Source organism: Lampris incognitus, chromosome 16 (genome assembly GCF_029633865.1).
Source record: "Lampris incognitus isolate fLamInc1 chromosome 16, fLamInc1.hap2, whole genome shotgun sequence".
Classification (NCBI taxonomy): Eukaryota; Metazoa; Chordata; class Actinopteri; order Lampriformes; family Lampridae; genus Lampris; species Lampris incognitus.
In genome coordinates this window covers 34053492-34068754 of record NC_079226.1, presented here as the reverse complement: position 1 = coordinate 34068754, position 15263 = coordinate 34053492, and the positions used below count along the sequence as shown (strand labels likewise).

General features: G+C 44.5%; 1 protein-coding gene across 3 annotated transcripts in view; it reads left to right on the top strand.

Annotated features, from left to right (window-relative positions):
* klc1a (kinesin light chain 1a) overlaps positions 1-15263 on the top strand; it is a 62899-nt gene that overhangs the window by 26733 nt on the left and 20903 nt on the right. For all 3 annotated transcript variants that reach the window (XM_056295212.1, XM_056295213.1, XM_056295211.1), the window contains exons 5-11: positions 3434-3662; positions 4845-4932; positions 6533-6634; positions 11742-11915; positions 12744-12843; positions 13332-13384; positions 14520-14587. In XM_056295212.1, the coding sequence (XP_056151187.1) occupies positions 3434-3662; positions 4845-4932; positions 6533-6634; positions 11742-11915; positions 12744-12843; positions 13332-13384; positions 14520-14587 (814 nt within the window). The remainder of the gene's footprint in view (positions 1-3433; positions 3663-4844; positions 4933-6532; positions 6635-11741; positions 11916-12743; positions 12844-13331; positions 13385-14519; positions 14588-15263) is intronic.

Sequence of the window (15263 nt, the reverse complement as noted above, 5' to 3'; positions counted from 1 at the left end):
TGCACAGAGAGGTCTGGGAATCTCGATGGATGAGAGGAAATGGAGATTACTGATGGAGATGAGGAGGGGAAAGGACGAAAAAGAAGAGTGGGGGCGTCCGGGTAGTGTAGCGGTCTATTCTGTTGCCTACCGACACAGGGATCTCCGGTTCGAATCCCCGTGTTACCTCCGGCTTGGTCAGGCGTCCCTATAGACACAATTGGCCGTGTCTGCGGGAGGGAAGCCGGATGTGGGTATATGTCCTGGTCGCTGCACTAGCGCCTCCTCTGGTCGGCTGGGCGCCTGTTCAGGGGGGAGGGGGAACTGGGGGGAATAGCGTGATCCTGTCACGTGCTACGTCCCCCTGGTTAAACTCCTGACTGTCAGGTGAAAAGAAGTGGCTGGCGACTCCACATGTATCGGAGGAGGCATGTGGTAGTCTGCAGTCCTCTCCGGCTCGGCAGGGGGGATGGAGCAGCAAACGGGGCAGGTCGGAAGAGTGGGGTAATTGGCCGGGTACAATTGGGGAGAAAAAGGAGGAAAAATCCACACAAAAAAAAAAGAAAGAAGGGTGGGTAGTGAAAGACGGGCTCTGCTCAGGATCTGCCAGAGTGAGGACCGCATCATAAAACACTGTTACAGCTGTTTGAGCAGCGATGGAGCTAATCCTTCTAACCACTCTAAGTAGAGCTTGGCTGAAACTCCGAGTGTGTTTGTGTGTATCCATGTGCTCGACTTAGACCAAGGTTTTGGAAAACCCCATTCCCACAAAGGGAAGCACTTATTTTTAAGTTAAGCTCTTAAAACCAGGCTTGGGTTTGACATTTAGTCTGAGGCCTGGTGTTAGAAAAGGGTGAAAGGGAAAATTAATGTTCAAAGTTAGGAGTTGAATTTCTGTGTGTGTGTGTGTGTGTGTGTGTGTGCACTGTATGTGAACACGGTGAGTGGATTAGACTCTTAGATGCTCATTCAGTCTTCCCGAAAGGCATCGAGGGATTTGAAGAGCACAAATCATCTTCATGACGGTGGCTCAGCTTATATGCCGACTGTCTGCAAAAGACATCATTTCAGTCATATATGCGATGTAAATTGTGCAAGAAGTGGTTCGGGGTTTTGGGATTTGTAGAATTATGGAAATGGATGCATCCTGACTGAATATATATGTCATGAAAATGATGTGCTTCATGGGGCTATAAACATTCAGGCCAGTGGTAATTGTGTCTCGTGGAGAGCTGTGTGTATATGGTATTGCTTTCCAACTTAACACTACACAAGCTAATTTCACTAATTAACACACTTTCAACCAGATGGGGGAGGACTAATGAATAAAATCAGCTGGTGTAGTGTTGGGTTATGAAACCCCTCATTCACAGGGCTCTGCCCGGCACATGTTTAATTTCTATTGATTTTGGTAATTTTACACGTGGTTCCACTGAGCAGTGAACCTCTGCCGTGGTCATGAGTGTAGGTGGGGGTACGCTATTTTGGTGTGAGCGGTTTCGTACACCTGGTAGCGCTTGGCGGTTTGGCGTCGCCGGATACTTCCTGTGTGGCCACTGTTGTGATTGCTGAGAACCACTCCTGTTCCAGACCATGACAGACCTCCTTCAGGGTAAATATAGGGCCACTGGCCTTTAATAAGAAACCATATCAGATGGTTTCCTGGAGTCCCCCCTACACACACACACACACACATTCGCATGCACACATGGAGACAGACACAGGCTTGCATAGAAGCAGACATGGCCAGTTCGAGTCACGTTTTCGGGAGTGCAGTAGAAGTTGTCCAGCAGTGTCTTCATCCTGCTGGAATGCTTAGCATTTCAAATGGACTGATTACATCGTTTTTGTTTGCAAAGCATTTCTAAACTGCAGATAAGGGTCAGTTTTTGTTTTCGCTTTAAGAACGAGTTTTCCATGTTCCAAAATAACGTGTATTTCCACCATAATGTTCTTATAACTGATCTAGGGTTAAATGGAGAGGGAATGCCCATTAGTGGAGGTCTTAAGTATTTCAGGGTTGAATTTACATTTTGAATTGACTTTATTTTTTACTTGTTGTCGTGAAGCTTTTTTTCTTTTGCATTTTGATTACATTAGGATAATTTTTTCTTTTTGCATACCCCCCCTCCCCCTTTCTCCCCAGTTGTACTTCACCCCACTCGTCCGAGCTGTCCCGGTCGCTGCTCCACCCCTTCTGCCGAGCTGGGGAGGGCTGCAGACTACCACACGCCTCCTCTGATACATGTGGAGTCGCCAGCCGCTTCTTTTCATCGGACAGTGAGGAGTTTCGCCAGGGGGACGGAGCATGTGGGAGGATCACGCTATTCCCCCAGTTCCCCCTCCCTCCCCGAACAGGCGCCCCGACCAACTAGAGGAGGCACTAGTGCGGTGACATCTGTCTTCCCACCCGTAGACACGGCGAATTGTGTTTATAGGGATGCCAGACCAAGCTGGGGGTAACACGGGGATTCGAACCGCTGATCCCTGTATTGGTAGGCAACGGAATAGACTGCTATGTCACCTGGATGCCCCCGTTAGGATAATTTTCAGTTGTAAAGTTGATGATAACTGGTGGTGAAAAATGTCACCGTCTTTCCCCTTGGACATGACTGGTGGCTGCACTTACGTTCACACTGCAAGCCCTAGTGCTCAGTACAGATTTATTGCTCAGATCAGATTTTTTTGTTTGGCTGTTCACATTTTTTAAATGTGGCTAATATCTGATTCCAGTATGAACTGATCATGGTCCTGAACAGACCTGCGTGAGCAAAAGAACAATAACAAAGATGTCACACGCAGCACGCCGTCGTACAGAAGTGAACATAGAGGCCACTGAAGTCAGCGTTTGCGGTTTCATTCATTTGTTGGTGTGCAGTGGAAGCCAGCGAATTTGTGAGCTGAAGATGAGGAGAAAGAGCCAAATTTTTAATTTTGGCTTTTTTGTGGCTTTTTTTTTTAATACTCTGCGTTAAGGTTCTTAACTTTTCTCTGATTCTGCAACCACGTTGTTCTGTGGCCCCGTTCGGCCATTTGTTTCGATATGCTTTCAAACACAGACCCGTTACAGAAATGTCACCCCAAATACTTGTGAGGTCCAACACCTCACTGTCCCTCCACTGAATTACCTCCATCGCCGCTGTCTTCCATGTTTTTAATCACGACTCCCGCCAGCGCAGAATTGTGACGAATGTCGATCTAGAGTGACATGAAAGTCACATGAATTCTGATATGACTGTTCAGACTGAGGTCGCATGACAAAAAAATCAGATGAGGAAAAATCAGATTCGAAAAGATCAGATTTGGGCCCGATTTGTGTAGTCACACTGCCTAGAAAAAATCTGGTCTTTGTCACATGTAGGCAAAAAAAAAAAAAAGGATTTGGGCCGCTTTTGCGTGCAGTCTGAATGTGGCTTTACTGACTCTGATATCCACTCCCTCTGTGTACCTGCAGTTCAGCAGCCTCACAGCAGCGCGGCGGCGGCAGCTGCCCAGCAAGGCGGCTATGAGATCCCAGCCCGCTTGAGGACCCTCCACAACCTCGTGATCCAGTATGCCTCCCAGGGCAGGTATGAGGTGGCGGTGCCGCTCTGCAAGCAGGCCCTGGAGGACCTGGAGAAGACCTCTGGTCATGACCATCCAGATGTGGCTACAATGCTAAATATCCTAGCCCTGGTCTACAGGTTAGTATTTCCTTCATTTTCTATGCCATAGCCTTGGTCTACTGTTGTATACATCCTTATTATTGCAGCCGGTAAGTGTTAGTGTTATTAACTTATTTTTGTATCCCTGTCTTTATTTTCATCACTTTTTCTATTTGTTTTTCCTGCTGTTTTGGGGAAAAATGAAATCAACTTTGTCTATTAAAATAGTGAAAACAGCCTTTTGGATTTGGAAATCAAGCACAAATTATTGCAGATTTTCTTATGTTAAACCCCCCCCCCCTTTACTCCCCAATTGTACTTGGCTAATTATTCTATTTTCCGAGTCGTCCCGGTCGCTGCTCGACCCCCTCTTCTGATCTGAGGAGGGCTGCAGACTACGACTACCACATGCGTCCTGCGATACATGTAGAGTTGCCAGTCGCTTCTTTTCACTTGACAGTGAGGAGTTTCGCCAGGGGGACATAGCCCATGGGAGGATCACGCTTTTACCTCCAGCCCCGCCCCCCCGAACAGGTGCCCCGGCTGACCAGAGGAGGCGCTAGTGCAGCGACCAGGACACATACCCACCCGCAGACGCGGCCAGTTGTGTCTGTAGGGACACCCGACCAAGCCGGAGGTAACACAGGGATTCGAACCGGCGATCCCTGTGTTAGTAGGCAACAGAATAGACCACTGCGTAACTCGGACGTCCCTGTATTAATGTTTTGAATGTTCTGTTTTTGCTGATTTACCCATCTTTCCTTGTCATTTTGTATTGTGTTGATCCTGGCTCAGGAAATAGGGGAGACTTGTTTGATTTGACCCCCCCACCCCCACCCCCGTTCCAGTACTGATTTCCTGCACCGGGAGCTATTAGCTTAATATTTTTCTAGTGTTGTGTTCTATGACAGCCATCTTGGGTCTGCAAACCTGCACCATGGCTGTCGCTAAGTAACTTATGGTCTAGTGTCGCTTTGTTCTATGGGTAGTGCCATATGACGTATACATACTATTGCCATTGGCAGTGCCATTGAAAGCATAATTTCTAACTTGCATCCAGTTGTTGATTTAATACAAAATTTGGCAAGGAGTACAGCCAGACAAAACACTGGCACTCAAAGCATTTCTCTTTCTTTGAAAGTTGAGGACTGCGGGACACCATTGAATATCATCAACATACCTTATGTTTTGTGTGTGTGTGTGCTTTTGTGTTGATCTCAGGGACCAAAACAAGTACAAAGAGGCAGCCAACCTGTTGAATGACGCTCTGGCCATCAGGGAGAAGACTCTGGGCAGGGACCATCCAGCTGTAAGCATTTCTGCAGACTAGAGCTGATTTGTTGTCCATTGCCGTGCATGAGCTCTTGCTCCTAAACAACACTCAGTTTTGGCGAAATATATACAACGCAGATGCCTGTACTAACAATGGAAGTGCAAATTCCACGTTTGCCTTTTTTGACAAACTTTTGCTCACAGACACAAAGGGTATTTTAATGTATGTCTTTTATTATCTGTCGTACTCTCTTTTACCTCCATTTTGCTGTTGTAATATCACAGTATCCTCCAGGCATCAATAAAGTTCATTTTACATTTACTTTGCCTTATTAAATATTGATATGTACTGTATATGTTATGTTTATTTAATACAGCGTGCCTGACTAATATATTTGAATCCAATTAGTTATTTTTATGGCTTTTATTAATATTACAGATACCATAAAGTGAAAAATTACCTTTGAGTTCTTTGTTTCTGGCCATGAGGCTCTCCAAAGATATTAGATTGTAGAATATTTATCAGATGTAATTTTTGTTTCGGGAAAAAAAAAGGCATTCAAAACATTAGCCTAAATTGTGGGGACCTCAGTCAAATGATTGATCCACTTCTGTCCAAGAATCCATTGATTTATGTGTCTGGCTGAAAGCAGGCAGCTGGTCTAACTGTGTTAATCCTGACAGGCGGGTCTCACTCCTGTCTGGACCTCCATCATTCCCCACTGTGTGGAGCAGAGGTCACAGTAGGTCACCCTCCTCCTCCTCCTCCTGCCTCTCAGCCTACCATCAGGCCCCACCCTTTTTTGTACAAGGAAATTATGTTTCTCTGATTATTATCAGGAAATCCTAGATTTCTGGAAATGGTGGCACCAATGCATAGCTCCCAGTGATTCACTTTTTCCTATTTTTTTTGCACCTTTTTTTTATATACTGGACTACATTCCCCTCCTCTTTTTGTCTCCCCTGACGTCTCGCCCTTTTCCTCTCTACACCCTCCACCTCTCCCCTCCCACCTCCTTCCCTTTATCCGTCCCCCCTCTATCCTTTTGCCCTTTAATTCACTCTCCTCCCTCCTTTTCTTACTGTCCCCATCATGTCTCTTCTCTTCTCTTCTCTTCTCTTCTCTTCTCTTCTCTTCTCTTCTCTTCTCTTCTCTTCTCTTCTCTTCTCTTCTCTTCTCTTCTCTTCTCTTCTCTTCTCTTCTCTTCTCTTCTCTTCTCTTCTCTTCTCTTCTCTTCTCTTCTCTTTTCACCCACATGGGCCACCAGCGCCTGCTGTCTGTTCTCAATCACAGATCAGAGGTGACCTGCGGACCCCCTGGTGGTCCAGCCCCTCGTCAGTGCACACAGCGGAAATTCCTTATCCAGCTGATTGGGATGAAATTACAGCCCACTACAATCACTTCCTGCACTACTCTTCCTCTTCCTGCCTGTCATTCATTTGCTCACCAGATCAACAGCAGTGTGCCACTGTGGTGGAATCTTGTGGTTACACACACTTGCTTCACACGTGGGTGAAGCTGATTGAAGGGGCACTCCTTAAACATGAACATGCTTTTTAAATCGTTAATGTGTGTGTGTGTGTGTGTGTGTGTGTGCGTGCGTGCGTGCGTGCGTGTGTGTGTCTGTCCCTGCTAGGTGGCTGCAACCCTCAACAACCTGGCCGTACTGTATGGGAAAAGGGGGAAGTACAAAGAGGCTGAGCCACTGTGTAAGAGAGCACTGGAGATCCGAGAGAAGGTGGGTGATTCTAGAAAGAAAATAATATTTGGACTCAACTCTACTTGGTGGTGCTAAGTATTGTTTTATTTTCTCTTGTCCACAAGTTACTGTCTGTGCCAGATGTGGTGAAATGTCATGATTTTGTCATGAAATGTCAGTGATTCCCAGCAGTGTATCTTAAAGGATTTGGACAATGCGGGTTTGCATTCCAGCCAAACACTGAACCAGCCACTAATGGAGTCCTCCCTCTCTGCTTGGTGTGTTGACCTTTTGAAGTCAACATGCCAATTCCTGTGCACGAGCGCTTCCTTTTACTTGTCCATGCCTTCGCCTTCACCTCTCTCCTGTCATGACACCGCACATAGTATTGGTCGCATCATTTCCTTCGCGAAGTTCATTCCTCTGTCCTAGAAACACACTAGCATCCTCCAGTGCAGAGAAATAGTCCAAACTTGATTTTTGATTATTGCCAACATTTCTGGGTACAGCCGCTGTTTCAGTACAGTTACAGTATTTACAGGTGCTGGACCGGCCATTTTAAATTGTTTGAAAAATAGTATTGAAGTTGTTAAAATGTTAATTTTGGTGTCAGTTAGTTTCTGAACAGAAATACTAGCATATGTAATGCATTAATATGTCAATTGAGTATTTATCTTGACAGAATATAGAGTTTAAAAACTGTGGCAGTCAAAATGACCACCCATGGTCGTTCTAGTAGTTTTTAAGTCCCGGTCGTTGTTTGGGGCTGTTTCAATATTTAGTTTCAGTTCTTTTTTTACAGTTCACGTTTTATAGGCCTTGTTATGTTTGTTAGAGTAGCAATATGTGTTTTCCGTTTTGTTTTTCAGGTAATATTTTCACTTTTTCAATTTTGCTGTTCCAAGTTCGACCATGTCTCTCTGAAGTTTAAATTGTTTAAAAATGGTGTTATTGTTGTTAAAACTTTAATTTTGGTGTAAGTCATTCCCTAACAGACATATTAACATACGCAATGGATTAATGTCTCAGTTGGGTATTTATCTTGACAGAATATAGAGTTTAAAAACCAGCGGTCATTTTGACGGCCCATGGTTGTTTTAGGTAGGAGTGAAATCCCGGTCGTTCTCGTGTTAAAATTGTAGCCTCAGATTTTTCAAATTTGATGAATTTTTCCAACTTGCATTCTACCTGGGGTCAGTTTTCTGCATTTCACTCTCCCAGTCGCTTCCTGTTGTTTTAAGAAACCCTGTGGCTTTGGAGGGCCTCAAGTACCGTTGGGGTTTTCATTTTACTCTTTCCATCTACTGGGGTGCCCATAAAGGCGCTGCTCAGCAATCCAGAAAGTGTGGAAAAGTCTCTTTGTATTTGTCATTCTGTCACTTTTTGGCTCTCCGCTCTTAACCCCCTCCGCTGCCCCCGCCCCATACCCCCTGCTCTTTCATTCTCTTTCTCTCCTCTGAGAATGAGACGTCAGGTCGGGTTTGCTTTAGCCACTTTTCTTTCTGAAGTGCCCCAAACTCAAATGATAAACGCTCTCGCTTTAGATGGAAGATTTGCCGCCAAGCTCTCGTGGCAGGTCAGGATGTAGAGCTGCTGATTTAGTTGCTGATTCAGCAAATTCTTCTTTACTCACAGTTTCCTTGTCTTCTGGAAGGCTCCCTTGCCTGCATTTGTAAGGTTGCTTGGTTCAGGGTTATCTACAGGTCTATATTTGAGATTAAGACCTTGGATGTCCGAAACATAAAGATGATTTTGTGGATTACATGGGGGGGGGGGGGGGTGTTCTGAATAGGTTACTCTTCCCAGTGATCTATGAGACTGGCCCAGCCCACAGAGGATCATGTAAACCTTTAGATTTGGTTTAAATTTCCATAAAATTGCTCATGTAGCGCAACAAGCTGTTCAAGTGTCAGCCACACAATGTGTATAGTCTCAAACCTGGCAGTGAACTCTTAAAAAAGGGAGAAAAAGGGGCAGCCGAGTAGCGTAGTGGTCTATTCCATTGCCTACCAACACAGAGATTGCCAGTTCGAATCTCCGTGTTACCTCCGGCTTGGTCGGGCGTCCCTACAGACACAATTGGCCGTGTCTGCGGGTGGGAAGCCGGATGTGGGGATGTGTCCTGGTCACCGCACTAGCGCCTCCTCTGGTCGGTCATTGCGCCTGTTCAGGCGAAGTGGGGGGGACTAGCGTGATTCTCCCACGCACTACGTCCCCCTGGCAAAACTCCTCACCGTCAGGTGAGAAGAAGCGGCTGGCGACTCCACATGTATCGGAGGAGGCATGTGGTAGTCTGCAGCCCTCCCTGGATCGGCAGAGGGGGTGGAGCAGCGACCGAGACGACTCGGAAGAGTGGAGTAGGGGTAATTGGCCAAGGACAATTAATTTTAAAAAAAGGAAAAAATAAAGGGAGGAAAAAAAACTTGTAGAATCAGCTCAATTTTGACATAAAAAGCAGTAATAAAAAGGGGAAGGAAAAAAATGAGTTTGTGCAGATTAGATTATAAAAAATATGCAGTAAGGGCTCAGAAACCCATCTCAGCTTTCGATGAAGACATTAAACGTCATCTCACAATTTGCTGCTACTTCTCTGCTTGATGTTAAAATCTTACTTCAGTTAATTGGTTCGTTATTGATTGCATGGTTGGCGTTCCAATTAGAAATCAACCTGTTACCATTACACCACTTGTTCGAGCTCGTGAACAGTTAGCATGTCTGTTGAAGGACAGAAAACGCAATCCTTTCCCTCTCCCCACTCACTGGCTGTTTGCCCAGACAACTGGTAAAATTGATTTATCAGTAAAGTGGGTATCGGATGTCCTCACACCCTTCTAAGTTTCCAGTATTTACTGCCTTTTAATGCCCAATGTGACAGCCCATAAAATCAAAGAAAAATTAGCATCCTTTCTGTTTTTACCTTGATTTTGCTCGTTTCCGAATGAAAGAGGGGTGAAAATTGATTTAATGGACTTGTCAGCTCAAGTTTTGTGGCATTAAAAAGTAGAGCATTTTGTCTAGTTCTCTTTGTAGGCTCATGATATCCACAGTAAATGTGTATCTAGGGAACATTAGACAAAACATTTTTAATCACATTGTGTGGGGTGTGAGGACTGGAGTTGCATTCAGAATTCAAAATTGCTAAACAGGATGTTTGACTGAAATATTGTCTTAGTTGGTATAGAGAAAAATCCTTGGACCGGTTTGATTGTCTCTCTGTATTTCTGCTTGTATGTCAGTGGGGTTTTTCTCTCTGGATATGATGGGGGCAGTGGCTCTTGGCAGAGCTTCCAAGGGAATTTTATGGATTGCAATACTTTTTGCTTTCCTAAGGCGTCTTGCCTGTCAAACGCTGATCAATATTTCACAGAAGCAGACCTTGCCGTTGTGTTTGGCATATGGAAAATTCTTTTTGCAGCTAATGATGTTTACAGGGGAGCAGGGGGTGCAAGTTTGAGGTGAATGAGCTGGCCATGGATAACTTGGCACTGTCTACCGAATCACCAACAGGGAGGTTTTCAGGCTCAGGCAGGGAAAGAAATGATCCACTAATGCTAAGAAAGGAGATTTCATGTTCCACGCATCCCACCATCCGAATCCGATTAAGTTTTGATATGCAGTTTTAAATTCACTCTGCCCCTCAGTGTTTAATGGGGACTGTCTCTCAGTAGCTCAGACAGCTGAAACTGTGTTCTTTCTTTTGCTCACTCTTTTCTTCCCTCCTCCCACTTCCATTCTGTTCTCTTTCTCTCTTTTCTTTCCACTGCCTTTTTTACATTGTCATATCTGTTCTCTCTCATCTCCCCTTTGACTAGCCTCACCTACCCACCCGCCCATCTCTCAGTCAAACTAAATCACAGGAATACCAGGTTCAGCCGCCCACTCTCTAATCCTCCTCTCTGCATTTTTCTCCTCCCTATGGCTGTAAGGCATAGCCTTTAGCACCATGCACGCCTCTCATATCTAAGTCCAAAACACAAACACATCCTCTTTTGAATGTGACCTCGTGACATGACAGGCACAGTGGCGCAGTGGTTAGCGCTGTCGCCTCACAGCGAGAAGGTCCTGGGTTCGAACCCTGGGGTTGTCCAACCTTGGGGGTCATCCCAGGTTGTCCTCTGTGTGGAGTTTGCATGTGCTCCCCTAGGTGCTCCGGTTTCCCCCACCATCAAAAAGACATGCATGTTAGGGCTAATACTCCTGTCTGTGCCCCTGACTGAGGTGAGAGAGGCAAGAGGAGAGAGAGGCAAGATGAACTGGAGTTGGTCCCCGGGTGCTGCACGGAGGCTGCCCACTGCTCCTAGCTACACAGCTAGGATGGGTTTAATGCAGAGCGTAATTTCCCTACAGGGATCATTAAAGTATATCAAAATCAAAATATCAAAATCATGTCTGCTTCACTCAGGAGACAGAGAGGGACAGAAGGACAGAGAGCGAGGATAAGGCGCTACCCTAGTTTCTTGTTGCCCCCTGCCCTTCAGCAAAACCTGTCAAGACTGACTGGTTGAGTTGTGTTGCGCCACCTGTGATTGTTTATTCAGTCCCTATTTAATCAAGTAGGTCAATAGTCCAGAGACCGAACAGCAGGTCAAAAGCTTTACTAGAGACATTGGGTCCTATAGCGTCCTGTTGAGCTAAAGTGACATGCTTGAGTACGATGTTAACAGTGCCGAGGTTTGGGGTTCGGTTCCCATTGGGGTGAGCCAAATTACAAATCTGTCCCTGTGGTCCTGAAAGGTTTACTGAAATAGTTTCATGATGAGTGTGACACTGTCATAAATTCTTAGGCGAACTGTAAAACAAATAAGCAGTGGTAAGGAGTACAATAGATCTGGATTTTATGAAGCTTACTGAATCATTAGACTTCTTCTGTCCTGCTGTTGCCCCTTTACCTGGAACTTCTGCAACATCACGTTTGCCAACCCATTTCATAATTTACCAAACTGAACATTTTTCAAGCACTCAGGCGATGATCGTTTAATTTGCTGAAGGCTCCCCAGCATTTGTGTAAAGGCAATTTCCTACTCCCCCAAAAAGGCCCTTCCACCAGTTGGCATATGTTAGGCCAGGGCCGGGGTGTAAAATTGCCCTGTTTGATGCCGTGAGTGTTGTTTTAACCCCTCTGCACCGTTGCACACTTCTATCCCAGGTGCTGGGGAAGGACCACCCAGATGTGGCCAAGCAGCTGAACAACCTGGCCTTGCTGTGTCAGAACCAGGGCAAGTATGATGAGGTGGAGTACTACTACATGAGAGCCCTAGAGATCTACCAGACTAAACTGGGCCCCGACGACCCCAACGTGGCCAAGACCAAAAACAACCTGGTGAGATGGACTCTAGGGAGGGCAGAGTGGGAGTGGGAATGACACGGCATTGAGAGCACCTTAAACCTCCACAATTTGATGTCTATCCATTTAAACTAAACAGTTGGGTGGGATTTTGTGAGGGGAGGAAGTTTGATTTGACTGAAAGTGGCTGAATATTTTTAGAAGAATGTGGACATCGATATGATATTGGATAGCTTCCGTTTGGTGATAGAAGGTCACTCGTCTTCTCTCGACCTCACTCCCATTGGACATTTTGTTATTGTATGCTCAGAAGTGTAGGATGACGTTGCTAAAAAATTATTATATTCATCAGGAAGAAGAAAACATTCTTATAAACACAAGATCAAAACGAAATTTAGTATGTGAATTTCTAGAACAATGTTAAATAGATGTAAATTAAGTACATATAAACAAAGGTAACAAGAATGAAAATACATTTTCCACGGGACCTTTTTAGAAATCCACTTTTTTGCAAAGGGCTATACAATTGAGACTAAATAATTCATCTTTTACCCTGCTCGATACTGTGATGATCATTGTTGTTAGTGTTGGGCATTTCGGAAACAGTCATTTTACTACGCTCTTGTGACTATATCATTGACTTTTTGTAACTACAGGGGTGTGTCCAAATGTCTCGGTACTGCTTAAACGCTTGTCTTGTACATTAATGAACCGGGTTGACATTTTTCCTCTGGTGCTCAGCAGAAAAATAATACATCGCCACACCCAAAGTTTAACACACGGCTCCTCCTTGGCTTTGCTCTGACGTTGGAATCTAGAATGTGCCGATGACTGTAAACATTACTCTCCTCTGTGCTGCGCCAGGCATCCTGCTACTTGAAGCAGTTGAAGTTCAAGCAAGCTGAGACTTTGTATAAAGAGATCCTTACCCGCGCCCATGAGAGGGAGTTTGGCTCTGTCGACGGTAAGACATGAATGGAAAAGTACACACACAGGCACACTCAAGGTTTGCATCTCCATATTGAAGTATTAGGCATTGTAGCTGAAGCTCATACAAAAGTTTATTTCTTTTTTCTTTTCTCTTTTTTTCTTTCTTTCTGCACAAATATACATACAAATACCCGTTCAGACGCACATTGTTTATCTTAACCTTTTTGCCTTTTAAGTCATTTTTGACATTCAGAGCCCAGGGTTGCGTGATGTAAAGGTTAATGACTTCAGCCCGCTGTCATCACATTAGCAGATGATACAGCTGCAGACAACAGCGACCTTTCAGCGGGATGCTCTCATAGAGCCGCAGATCCAGAGCAGACTGACCACTTAGCTTCTGCTCGGTTCGCTGGTCAACTGGCTGGCTGGTTGGCTGGCTGGCTCGCTGAATGTCAATGGATTGCTGTTATCATGGATCCAGGCCTTTCCATGTCCCTAATAACTGTGTCCCTCACTCTGCAGATGAGAACAAACCGATATGGATGCATGCAGAGGAGAGAGAGGAGCAGAGCAAGGTGAGAACACCCTATGAAATTACCTGCCTCCGTCTTCTTTCTGTTTCTCTATTTGTGTTTGTCCACGTTCCATTTTTTCTCAAAGTATAATTATCCTATAAAAGAAGGCGTTATACATGTAAAGTACAACATAGACAGAATAGAGCGCTGTCTGCCAGTAATAATCCAATTATGGTGTTTTCTAATTTACACAACAATGTCCCCACAAACCTCATAATTCTGTGGCATTCCGCATAACTCAAAATTTAAATTTTCTGTCTTTTTTTTTAACATTGTCTGCTGTTTTTTCCAAATGGACAACAAAGCACTGTAATTTTCCACTGCATTGAATCACAGCATTAAGCTAAGTGGACCCAGTTTTCAGTACACATCCTTGGAACTGGTTGGTGTCCATTTACGCTGGGTTACATCCTGCCTGTTTTGATATGATGTGATAGCAACCATGCATTGTCCCAAAAAAGAAAATATTTGCAAATCCAGCACAGTAAACATGATGCAGATTATCCACAACAGTTGACATCACTCAACACACTGACCAGTGAAGAATGGTTATAAATTGCCCCAAATTATTATTTTTAAATCCAGTCACTTAAGTAATGCCAGTGTGGTAAGTGATGTGTTTAACATGCTAAACAGCCAGCAGCATATAGCGGTCATTCACGAGTTAGAAAAAAAACAAAATTCGACAACACTCCCACTAATGATCTTATGCAAGCTGAAATGCAGAGGCTTGACTTCCACAAAAACTTGGATTAGCAGGTCAAGTATGATTAATAGCCATCTGTTGTCAGTGTTATGAGTATCCAGTTTTACCAACTAGGAGTAAAGAGTTTTTAGTCATGGTTTAAAAGGATTATGGGTTTAGTTTGACGGGGAAGGAATCCTGACCCGGCTATAATCCCACCACTTGATACCATTTCGTTCTATCTTTGATGGTATAAAAAGCCCCGAAGCCCTCCAGTTTTGAAATGGATTGCATTCCATCTTTTAAACCTGGAGTCATTTGCATCTTGGTTCAAGGGTCCTTGTTTCTTGCCCAGACTCAGTTTGAGGATTTCGGTATTTTGTGTTGGTTCCTCAGAGGAATTTTCTTGTATACGAATGAATGTGATTTTTGTTTCTTTTTTTCATGTAGGGAAAGCAGAAGGACGGCTCACAGTTTGGAGAATACGGAGGCTGGTACAAAGCCTGTAAAGTAGACAGGTCAGTTTTCTCAATGTCTTAAACTGTTGGCGTCAGAGATGACACGAGTTTTTGTTTGTTTGTTTTTTTGTGATTGTGGTGGGGTTGCGGTGGCAAATGGAGATAACGGATTCTCCTGGCATCAGACAAAAATCCGAGACAGTGAGTCAAAAATCTATTTAATCTGTTTCCTGCCTGACAACATGATTTTTCTCTGATTAAAGCATTATTTAGGCAAGTGTTTGTTGATACTGCTACCAGGTGTTCATCCATTTGCCCAAATATTGTTTCTCCTCACAACATTTGACACTGTGACACCATTATTTGCTTAGGCCCCTACATGTGTAAAGGGTCAATGAGTGTTTTAAAAGGGAGTTGAAATATTTTTCTACTAGGAGCCAGTGTAGTGGCTAGGACCCCTTATACTGGATTCGTATGTATCCCTGCTGGCATGAGCTCAAAGCCTGCGTGAGAGTTCACTTCCTGTTAAGTGCCAAACCTTGTTAAAAAGCACTTTTGCCCAATACATTTAACAAGCGTGCCACACAGGGGAGTGAAAAGAGAGAAACGTCTTGTCTGGATGAAAAGCAAAAAGAAATATGTGTCTCCCCCTGGTCAGCCTGTTTGTTGTCTCTGTAAAGACTAAACATCAAGGGGAAACGCAACCAAAATGTACCAAGTCAAGACCACCCCCTGT